Source organism: Archocentrus centrarchus, chromosome 18, assembly GCF_007364275.1.
Source record: "Archocentrus centrarchus isolate MPI-CPG fArcCen1 chromosome 18, fArcCen1, whole genome shotgun sequence".
NCBI classification, from domain to species: Eukaryota; Metazoa; Chordata; class Actinopteri; order Cichliformes; family Cichlidae; genus Archocentrus; species Archocentrus centrarchus.
In genome coordinates this window covers 2,630,392-2,641,941 of record NC_044363.1, presented here as the reverse complement: position 1 = coordinate 2,641,941, position 11,550 = coordinate 2,630,392, and the positions used below count along the sequence as shown (strand labels likewise).

The 11,550-nt window shown below is 39.4% G+C and overlaps 2 protein-coding genes across 5 annotated transcripts; one reads left to right on the top strand and one right to left on the bottom strand.

Annotated features, from left to right (window-relative positions):
• Positions 1–2,804: 2,804 nt before the first annotated feature.
• On the bottom strand, positions 2,805–6,884 carry LOC115797512 (uncharacterized). Of its 2 annotated transcripts, XM_030754097.1 has the most exons (4): positions 6,746–6,884; positions 6,132–6,232; positions 5,950–6,036; positions 2,805–5,298 (listed from the first exon to the last, which is right to left on the bottom strand). In XM_030754097.1, the coding sequence occupies exons 2-4, from the start codon at positions 6,228–6,230 to the stop codon at positions 3,160–3,162; spliced, it is 2,325 nt and encodes a 774-aa protein (XP_030609957.1). In that variant the 5' UTR covers positions 6,231–6,232; positions 6,746–6,884; the 3' UTR covers positions 2,805–3,159. The 2 variants fall into 2 exon arrangements, with proteins under 2 accessions (XP_030609957.1, XP_030609955.1); XM_030754095.1 differs by lacking the exon at positions 6,746–6,884 and having other exon boundaries at positions 6,132–6,562.
• Positions 6,885–6,958: 74 nt separating this feature from the next.
• On the top strand, positions 6,959–11,333 carry LOC115797513 (uncharacterized). 3 transcript variants are annotated; one of them, XM_030754100.1, is made up of 9 exons: positions 6,959–7,086; positions 7,693–7,768; positions 8,033–8,151; positions 8,241–8,660; positions 8,759–8,969; positions 9,251–9,462; positions 9,541–9,688; positions 9,899–10,008; positions 10,663–11,333. In XM_030754100.1, exons 2-9 carry the CDS (start codon positions 7,729–7,731, stop codon positions 10,972–10,974), a joined length of 1,572 nt encoding a protein of 523 aa, XP_030609960.1. In that variant the 5' UTR covers positions 6,959–7,086; positions 7,693–7,728; the 3' UTR covers positions 10,975–11,333. The 3 variants fall into 3 exon arrangements, with proteins under 3 accessions (XP_030609960.1, XP_030609959.1, XP_030609958.1); XM_030754099.1 differs by lacking the exon at positions 6,959–7,086 and adding an exon at positions 7,405–7,604; XM_030754098.1 differs by lacking the exon at positions 6,959–7,086 and having other exon boundaries at positions 7,405–7,768.
• The last annotated feature ends 217 nt before the right edge of the window (positions 11,334–11,550 follow it).

Here is an 11,550-nt window from a genome sequence, read left to right as displayed (position 1 = left end):
CTGCACACCATCAGCAGCAAAAACAGCAGCACGGAGAGCAACATCCTGAATGCATTTGGCTCTCTGCATGATGCAAATATATAAAGGCTGTGTGCAACGTCCAGGAGTGGACCTTCCATATTAATCAGATACTGCTGGAATCACTTGTGAGTTATTAGTCACAATAGGTTCACACATGATCTGGGCAACAAGTGAGGAGATGTTTCATCATTATAAGATTGAGATTAGAGATGGAAAATGAGACACATGTTGAAGCATACAGTCATGGCCGAAAATGTTGGCATTTTCGCCCATGACTGTATGTATTTCTCCCAGAAAATTATTGCAATCACTCATCTTTTGTTGTGCATGTTTATTTCGTTTGTGTGTATTGGAACAACACAAAAACATTTTTTAAAAAACGTCAAAATTCATATAATTCTAAGCAAAACTCTGGCCAGACTCATTGCTGGCCCCTTCAGAACTCTCCAGCGCTTTGTTGTCATCCATTTCTTTGTGCTTTTTGAAGTATGTTTGGGGTCATTGTCCTGCTGGGAGACCCAGGACCTTGGACGCAAACCCAGCTTTCTGACACTGGGCACTACATTGCAACCCAAAATCCTTTGGTAATCTTCAGATTTCATGATGCTTTGCACAAAGTCAAGGAATCCAGTGCCAGAGGCAGCAAAACAACCCCAAAAAAAAGGTTAGCTCCAGTGGCCTGGGCTGTAAACTTCTTGATTACGGACAAAGGAACATCAAGATCTCTGGAGATGGACTTGTAGCCTTGACATTGTTGATGTTTTTCCACAATTTTGGTTCTCAAGTCTTCAGATAGTTCTCTTCTTCTATTTCTGTTCTCCATGTTCAGTGTGGCACACACAGACACACAATGCAAAGATTGAGTCAACTTCTCTCCTTTTTATCTGGTTTCAGGTGTGATTTTTATATTGCCCGCACCTGTCACAGGTGAGTTTAAATGAGTATCAAATGCTTGGAACAAAGTTTTTTCCCACAATTTTGAAAAGGTGCCAACAATTCTGTCCGGCCCACTTTTGGAGTTTACCATGAAATTATATGGACTTTGGCTTTTTCTTTCCCTCTTTTTTTTTTGTGTTTTTCCAATAAACTCAAAGGAAGTGAACATGTGCATTATAAAACTGCAATCATTTTCCAAAATTCCTGGCCATGACTGTAGCTATTTTAACTTTTTAAAACCTTTTTCTTTTTTTTTCTTTTTTTTTCCCCTTCTTTTTTTTTTTTTTAAAGCCTGTCATGTCTGGTAGATCTTGCAAGCAGAACTGTGATCTGAATGCGTTGTTGTGCCAAACATATTTGCTATTTCAAGATGAGCTCTATAGGTTCTCAATAGGCTCTTCTTGTTGATGTTTTAACCCTTTATTTTATTTATCTGAGTTATTTTTTCACATACAATGTAACAGCCAGAGCTGACAGGCTGAAGAAAAGGAAAATAAAGAAAAGAAAAAGGGAGAGAGAAAGGGAGCAAAAAAAGGAGAGAAAAAAAAAAAAGGGGAAAGAGCACAAGTCTATTAATCAGATAGTTCATCACTTTAACATATAAAAAAATACTATCAATACTTGCAAAAATAAATTTGTGTGTGAAAAACAAAACTAACAAAGCATGTTACGCACACCAACAATTTTGTTGAGTTGTGATTGAGTGGGTGTTTGTGTCTGTGTCATGGAACGTACTTACCAATGAGGGCAAAACGCTGCAGCTCCACCCATCAGAAGCTAGAGGCAGGTAGGGAAAGCCCCCGGAAACCCAGGCCACCAGCAGCCCACCAAGGGCCAGGAAGACCCATGGCTACTCAGTCCAAAGACAACCGCACACCCACCCCAGCAGACGGGAGAGGGTGGTCTCAGACGGAGCCCCCCCAGTCGAGGAGCAAGGGCTCCAGGGAACCCAAGGCGATGAGAAGCCAGTCCCCCCCCAGCGGCCAGCCCCCTGCACTGGCCGGCGGCAGGGCCCCCGGGCCCACGGCACCCAAGGACCGCCCGACCCTCCACAGAGCCCCCCCCCACGCCGAAGAAGCCAACGCAGCCCCGCACCGCACCCCCAAGGGGGGCAGGCCAGCACCCACGCCAGAACATCCAGCCCCACCCAGGAACCCTGAGGCACCCCCATCCCAGGGGGGTAGGGGGGAGGAGGCAACCAGCAAGGAGCGGCCAGGAGGCAAGGCACAAGGCCCAGACCCAGGTCCAGCCATACATACAAACACACCCACACACCCGTGTACACATTTATGCACAGATACTCATACATGCCCATACATACTTACCCACACACAGATATGCCATACATACACATTCACTCACCCACCCATACTCACGGAGACGGTGACAAATACACAAAGACACACATTCATCCATAGCTACCCACCCTCTGAAGACGGGGCAAGTGGAAACCACCCCAGGGCCAACAGCGACCCCAGGATACCACCATCCCGGTCCCCAAGGAACCACCCGACCCCTACCCTGGGCGAGGTGTAAGAAATCGGGGTGTAAGATGACCCATCCACCCCTCCTCCTCCCCAACTTGTAGGTCTATGTGTTAATGTTTGTGAGTGAATGAGGTGTATAGGGTGCAGTTAAAATTGAGGGGACAGTTATGCCACAAGCACCAACTGTTGGTCGTCAGTGCTTGCCCACACTGCCCCCCCAAAACCCTCCATGTCTAAAGTGCAAATAAAATTTGGGGACAGACAGTGACGAGGATCCGAGTGCACTGCAAAAACTGACAGTCTATCTAAGTCTAATAATCTTACATTGAGCCAAAAAGTATTTTTGATCTTGTTTTGAGAGTGATATACTAAGCAGGAGCTGAATGTGTAAGATTATAAAACTTGTTTTTAGAATATATTACTTTTATTTCTTACTTAGTTACTAAATCCTTAAACTAGTTACTTTACATGCATTTTAGGCTAAATTATATCACTGAGACACTGTTTGAGGTCACATTGTATATTTCACAACCATTTTTAGATGCGAAAGCTTATTTTAAGGCCTCTCAGTAATAAGTCGCTTAGGCTTTTGTTGGCCCATCATTAACACATTTATTTACAATATTTACAAAGCTGCAGTGTAACATTTTATGTAGTACGAATCCACAGCCACAACATAGGCAATAAATCACAGCACATCTTCCCCTGTTTCATTTCAACTTTTAAGTGCAATGACATCATCAAGGTTATATTTTGTCAGAACATACATACTGCATTTGAAACTGACTGGATAATATGATGTAGGATCAACTAGCTTTTCAGCATCTATAAACTCTGTTGCTTGGGCGAGATTAGGAACTACAATTTTATATGCTAAAAAATCTGTATTAAAGCCCACAGTCTCATAAAGCTGGTATTCAAAACAGTATAATGAACTGTCTACCACAAAAATGTTTTTAATAAGTCCAAAAACAGGAACTGTGTCACTCACACTGGTGATTATTAGAGACTTTTCACTTATGTACTTGTTCCCATTGAGAATAAGCCATTTTACTTTGACTCCATGTTGTATGCCACCTATCCCCAAAAAATCTCTTATCTTTGCTGCAATATACTCAGGATTTTTCACTTCAGAGACAGGACCCAATTCCTTCTCATGTACAAATATTGGATGCTCAGTGCCCAATTCATTTTGACAGCATTCAGAAAGCTGATTATGGTTCACAAGTGACTTACAGACATTTCTGAAGTTCAATTTAGATGCCCATTGTTTAAAAAAACAGTGCTTTGATTCGAATCTCATACACATGTGCCTTATCACAGGCCCCAGATGAAGAATCTGAGCAGGGAGATGCAACAGGTAATGTTGCTTAGGTATTATATTATTCTCAGGAAAAAGTTTCTTAAACTGTTTCAAATGCTGTTCAATCATATTCTTCAGTCTGAACACACTTTGTACAGATAAAATAGGGGCAAAGAGTATCTGAACAATCTTAATTAAGTCCAAAACAAACTGAACATATTCATTTTTCTCTATACTGTTGAGCAGAAAAGGCATGATCTTCAACAGTATCAGCATTTGCCCCGAGGACTGTTTCAGTTTATTGTCATTAGATGCCAAGGTAGTGACACTGATAGGGCAGGGTTTGTCACGTATGTCTACTGGTGACAAAGGAAAACTCTGCATGGCAGAATTGAACACATCCAACTCCATCTGTCCAGAGAGAACAAGGTGTTTTAGCACACACTTAATTTCCATGGGTGCAACACCCTCAAGAATGATGTGCATTATATCCTGTGGTGTTTGTTGAATGAGGTCAAAGGCTGGGAAATCAATCAGCTTGCTTCTTCTGTTTATACCATAGGTGGTTTTGAGAGATGATTTCAAGAAGTCTGTGCAAGCCTTTTCTATTTCACAGCACTGCTTAATATGTTTTTTCATTGTCCTTTTAGTAAAACTTAGTTCATTAAAATTAATTTGCATTTCATCAAAGGTACATTCACAATGCCTACACTTACTATATGCAAAACCAACTCCTTCCTTGAAACCAGCAAGCTCATGTTGGGCAAGTGTGTCACCACAGACCGAAACTACAGCACCAAATAAATCCATGCTACCACTCTGTGTTTGGATTTTGACACCATTATAGAGCAACTTTAAGTCTTCATTAATCCTTTGTAATACAAAATCAACACCACATTTGTCAATATCATCAGCTTTTGCTATAGCAAGGAGTCTGATTGCAGCAAGCTTTGACCTAAACTTGGGGTCTATGTTTCCTAAAGTATAATAAAACATGAATAATTTATTTACTGAAGCATGTGACCCAAGAGGATTGCATATCTCTATTTCATCAGCATACAAAATTATCTGTAAAGCAGAAGGTTCTTTTGAAAACAGTGGATGGGATTTATAAATGCTCCCATCAATAATGTCATACAAAAACCCATCTTTGTGGCAACTCTGAGGTGCGGTGTTGATCATGGCAAAAATCCTGGAATTGGACAACAACTGTTCAAGGCTCCTAATAAGGGGTATATAGTAAAAACTTCTGTTTTTGATGGCAATTACTCTTGACTGTCCTTTGTTAACTCTGCAAACCTTTTGAGACATAACTACCTCCTCTGGTATGACTGGGTTAAAAAGCCTCTGGATTGTGCTGTCCTGAATGTATGTGGAAGCCATCATGGAGAAAGGATCTTGAAAATTTTCCAGTTCTGCCAATACTGCCTCTTGTAGCTGCTCCATATTGTCTGAATGTCTTTGAAAGAGCGACTTCATGGTGTCCTTCATGGTACTGAGAAAAGCAGTTTGATACTGCTGGACTCCAGAGACAATACTGTTGACACCCCTCTGAAACAAAAACAACAAAGAAATATGAGCTATATACAGTTTGTTCAATATGAGACTAGCATTACACTTCTTAAGAACATTCTGAATAGGATTTCATACCAAAATGATCTCTGTCCAGTTCTTGCTCAGAATTCAAAAGTCAGAATTACACTTCTCTGGTGTGCAGACTTTCTTTTTGCTCTTGTTCCTGCACCCTTTTGACCTCTTTTCACACGTGCGTGTTCTCATTACTTAAAAACAACACTGTTCCCACTAAATGCAAATCTAAGTATTAACACTGTAATGCTTTTTTATATGTTTATGTTAAATATGTATCCATCTGGTGCTGGCCCGGCCCGTCTGTCAAATTTCAAAAAGTCAATGTGGCCCCAGAGCCAAAAAGTTTGTGTGTATCCTTGTCACAAAATATGACACTGTTGTAGCTCTGACAGTGGAATTATAAAATGGTCCATAGAATTAGAATTGTAAGTTTACATGCTTTCAAGACCTTTTCCCAGTCTTATTCAAGCACTTTTCAAACTCTATCAAGGACCAATTTTCAAGTCTTTATAAGCAAATTATGACTGTGGTAAAACGCATACTTAAATGCAGACACACATACATATATTCAATATATATTTTATTTCCCTAACACTTAGGTTTGTGCAATACCTGGGATAGGTGACATCTTTCCCGGACACTGATGGTAAATGCAGCTGCACATCTGACGAGATTTTCACTTGCTGTAGCAGCTCCTTCCTGTAGATATGTTGTGTTAATATACATTAAAAAAATAATATAAACACCTGAATGTTAACTGTTAAACATTTTCATTAGCAAACATTGCATCTTACCTGATTATCAGTATTTGGAGTCTGGAAATCCTCAAGCTCCGGACTTGACATTTCATTTGGAATGACAGGTATGTTGACCTCACTGTCGGTCCTTTGCATTCCTTGTGTTTTAGTGGCACAGTCAGAAAAAACTGGTATGTCAAAATGTTCACCTGCAGCATGTGATAAGTCAGATGATGCTGCTGTCATCCACTGGGTAGGAGGGTTCCCAGTCGCAAGATACAGAGCATGAATGCGTCTGATATGGTAGTAAAAAGAGTTAAAGACTCTGTATTCCTCTGTACAACCATCTATTCCGCATATGACTCGGAAGTTTGGACTGCGGCTATGTGTTTTGTTAATATGGCTTAAGAGAGACTTCAATGTTAAGGCAACAAAAACAAAGCAAATCATACACCTCCAACAGGCCATGTTAAACCGCCAAAAAGAAAAAACAGGGCAGCTAGCTGAATGCAGACAGTCTATTCTTAGCCTAATGAAAATCTTCACTCACGGCAAAATCAAGTCATGCTAGCACTACAACACACGTTCGTAAACCTCTATTAGAAATTTAAATGTAGCAGAAGAAAGTAGACAAAACGTTCAGTCTAAGAAGCAAGAGCAGAAACAAATACCTTACTGCTTCACATCACTTTTGAGCTGTTGTTGGCGGGCTCATACAGGCGCTGCAGGTCATTACCAAATATGGAGGGGGGTCGGTTACATCAAAACTCTCATTAAATCTAGTTTAAACTCTAGTTATTGTGATTCAGTAAGGGACCACAACAGGAGTAATAATTAAAATGTAATTTATAGTTATAATATCCCCCTATTATGACTGTTATTACTTTACAAGTTTTAGAAACATTATTATGGTCTGCACCTACTCCCCCCTGACTGCCCTCATGTGGTCACGTCTGTCCTGTAACCGTTTGAAGGGGAGCGAAGAAGCAGGCTTGGACTGGATTCTGCTGAGGTAAGGAGAACTTTTACAGCATTTGATTTAAAAATTTTGTACTACTGGGAAAACAGCAGCCTGGTCCAGCAATCAGTTTACCCATGGATGGACTATCAGTTCTCATAATACGTCCACAAGTTTTTTGCCACTGTAGCCTAAAAGCCAGCTAGCTAAGCTTGCTTAGCTAATATTAGCTAACAGGTTTGGTCCTGCAATTTACGTTACAATGCGATTTTTTTTTTTGTTTACCATGACTAACCAATGGTGTTAAAAGTTTGAATATAATTTTCCACATAAAATATGTACATGTTTGATGTAATTAGCAGGACATGCAGACAGACTTGGTACTAATGAACGTAGGAACAGCAGATGCAGATCAGAGGCAGGTGTGCATGTCTTAGCTGAGGGACCTATGCAGGCTGTGGAGGAAAATGCTGAGAGTTTAGTTTCTGCACTAGTTGAGGCTCCTGTCAATCACTCTGGGTCCACTGTATACAGAAGGAAAATACATGTGTTGTATTTGAAAAGTCCATAAGGTGTTGTACTGTTTGAATGGTCTGACATACTTCTGAGCATGATTTTTTGAGCCTTGGCTTAATGTCGTGTTTTTTTTCATGCCCTCAGATAAAGGCGCAATTAAAAGGAAGACACACGGAAATCATGAATGGACTAGATGATGTTACAGTATCAGTTCTAAATGGTATGTCAAGTTTAAGTGTCTTTAATAAAATAAAGTTGTCCATGCTGACATTGGTTTCAAATTTGAATTTTAACTATTTATGTAATCTCAAAACACCCAAATGTCAAAATTTTATTCTATTTATATTTATTTGTAGCTGGGAGATAAAACAGTAAGAGGACAATTTGGATTTTATTTGCCCTGTCAAGTTGAATACCATTAAATTTATAAGGTCCAAGTTTTTCAACTCTAAAAGGTTTATTACTATTTGACCTCTCTTTACAGCTGCCAACATAGATGAGGTTTTAATCCACACCCTCAGTCGTGATGATTTAAGAGATCTTTTTCCTGGTCCAGAAAACTTTCTCAGGAGGAAACAGTTGTGGGCTCATCTTCACAAAGAGGCAAGTTTTTGCTGCCTTTGATCTAAAAACGTGTAGTGCAGTTTTGTTTGTAACACCTACAACATTTATGTTTTGAATTATTTTCTTAGGAGGACTATTCCACCTTACCAGACAAAGCTGGCCCTGGTGAAGCAGGAACTAGGTCTTCACCTAAAGGAACACCTCCATCTCCCCAGACATCCACTCCTTTGGTAAAGAAAACCCCAGAGAAGACTCTACAGCTTCCCAGTCCTCCTGAATATGTGATCTATACAGATGGTGAGCTGGAACTAGCTCGGAAACACTATTTTGAGATGGCCTGCACTGGTAGAGAGGGAGAAGCTGCCATGTCCAAAGAGCTGAGATGCAGGCTGGTGAGAAACACTGTCACCAGCATGATTTCAATCTTGAGAGCAAGTCGACAAGGAGAGGAGTTACGATACCCGTCCAAGTACGATGTTACTGCCATGGCTAAGAAACTAGTGGAGTATTATCCCATGCTACAGGATAACGACTTACCTGCCAAATATGTATGTGATTAAATTTTTTTCACATTTATTTCAGACTTCTGAAATTATATACGTGATATTACGTTTCTTTTTTTCTTTCAACATCTTATTCACCATAGACGAGCATGTACAGTTATCTTCAGAAGAGGATCCTGAATATTAAGTCCCCTCGAAAGAGGCAGGGTCCCACACCAGAGAGGGGCCGTTCAAAAAAAAGGCGCCACATTGAGTTCTCACCAAGTGACCAGGGAGAAGATGATGATGCAGATTCAAGTGGCGGATCAACGATTCTTTTGCCACCAGTGAGCAGTTCTGATGGCGACAGTTCAGGTAATTGACAAATTCTAATTATGGCAATAATGATGGACGTGAAGGCTGGATGACTTTGATAGATTGGGATGTCTTGATATATTACACTTTAAATTTAAACTTGATTAGGTTTTGATCTGTTGTGACAGGATGTGATTTTTCAATATTCATGTATTTGACTTTCTGTAGAATAACCATCATAAATATATAACACACAATGTTAGGCTTGCTGGCTAAAACACATAGTATCATTTAGATTGATATGTTGGATCCAGTTACTGATTCTGTATTTTCCCCTTTAGTCAACATGGATAGTCTAGCAACACAGGCCAGGCATTACAAGACTCTGCAGGACCTGTATAAGAAGCCAAAACCCAACCGAGATGCTGTTTGCCAAATTCTTGACCTTGAGTTTCAATCAAGAAGAGCCTTCATTGACAGCGATGTTCTGAAAGAAGAAGATAGGCCAACAAAGATTCTAGAGGCATATCCATGTTTCAAGGAGCTTCACAATGTAAGTGACTTACTTTTCATCGTGGCTTTCTTATAAAGCAAGCACTGGTGCAGGTTTTAACATTTACTTGCACTATAGGTGATGGATGAGCTACGGCGGATCCTGGATAAGAACAACAACAAATTCATAACTGAAGTAAAGGCAAGATGGGAGGACTTCTGCTCCATGGTTCAGTTTTATGGTCTTTGGAAGAAGGTGTTAAAGCCACCGATGAACCAAAATAGAGGTTAGTCATTGTGCTATCTTTAATACATCATGTAGCTGTTTTCAGAGACATAAATATGTATAGGATTGTGTATGATAGTGCTGATTAAATAAAACTGGAACAACAGTACTGTTCATGGTGACACCTAATTTTCTGTGGTATCAAGATTAAGTTGCCAATCAAATTTAGATCATTTAGGATTGAACTAAACATTGATTTATTTTGTTCCAGTGGAATGCAACATCGCCCTGTTTAGGGCACTCCCTACACTCTTCCCCTCACCAACTGCGCCACCCAAGAAGCTGGGACATGCCAGTGAGGCATTGCTTCATGTCCTTCAGGTCAGAGTTTGTTCATATTGTTATCAGTTAATATATAGATACTTTATTGATCCCGAAGGAAAGTAGGCAATGTATGTCTGCAAGGGCTTTCACTGTACATTTTGGCAATTTATTTGGTCCTTTTTAAGCATCTCTGCTCCTAAAAATAATAGAATTTACATTTGAAAATTGATACTGAAATTTCTGCAGCACTATGTTGGTCAGAGGACAGCATGGCCTGCCAAAATACAAATACAGACCAATGTCTACAGGAAACACTAATAAATTGATTAAAAATAACTAATTAAACTAAAATTCATTAAAATCATAAAAATTCACAAAACAAACTGGAAGTAATAACAGATTTAAAACATTACAGGTGCAGTATCTCTGTCATTTCCCAAAGTATGTGGAGAATGACTACTAACAGTGACTAAGACACAAGTTAATCTTGTCATAATTATTTCATTGGCAGGCATATTTGACATTTTCTGTAGGGCATTTTTCAAACTAAAGAAACAAAATGATATGAAGATGAGCTGTACCACCTGTATTCTATGATTGTGATCATTCATATATATATATATACATATATACATAATAGTGTCTCAGTAGTTTGACTGCTCAGCTAGTTTTTTAATGTCTCTCTTCTCTGTTTTGTCCTTTTTTCTTTAGCCAACAGAAGATCCAGCCATCTACCTTCAGAGGAGATCTCTCTTCAGCCCTGTTTTGCTCTTTGATGGGTCCCACTGTATTATGGCAATTGGAACCACACCCATCACCACATTTGCTGAAGAAGACCTCCGTCAAGGTTTGCTGTATCTGATGGCATACTACTACACCTTGCATCTCACATATCCAAAGTGTGTGGCAACCCTTCTGTCTGTCATTCAGACTGAAGTGTTAAAGGACAGTATCCATGAGCGAGACACCACAAGCTCATACAAAAAAGCCATGGCAGAGTGGAAGGCTTTTATTCAGGAGTAGAGTTGTACAGGTACACGACTTTCATGTCTGTGTTGGAAAGTTTTAACCTAACATAAGAGCTGTAAAAAGACATTTAAATTCTTCATTTTTGTTTATCTAATACAAACACATCTTCTGTTCTTCAAATGTTCTGCTTTATAATGTGAGTTTCAGTAGCTTTAAATGTTGATTAGAGTTAATTAACTTTACCAGTTTTTAGTTGTAATTGAAAGTTACTATTAGTTCAATGACACCATGTATAATGTATAGCATTACTTGCATTACAATCTCAACATTACCATTTCTGTGTGGGTTTGTTTTGCACATTCATGTGTGCAATGCTGTATACTATTGTTGCTATTTGGAGAAGCAATTTAAATAAAGGCTGTTGTATATTGTACTGTGTTTTTGGATTCATTTAGTGTAAATGCTTTCTTATTTTAAGACAGAATATGTAGAATTAGCAATTCTTGAATTCAGAAGAACATCTGTTAGTTCCTCTTGTTTTAAGAGTTTTTCTCTCAAAGTGAGAAAGAAAAAAACACTGAAAGAAGCATTGGCAGGCTAGTTTTGAGTTTATTTGACTTGATAAAGCAC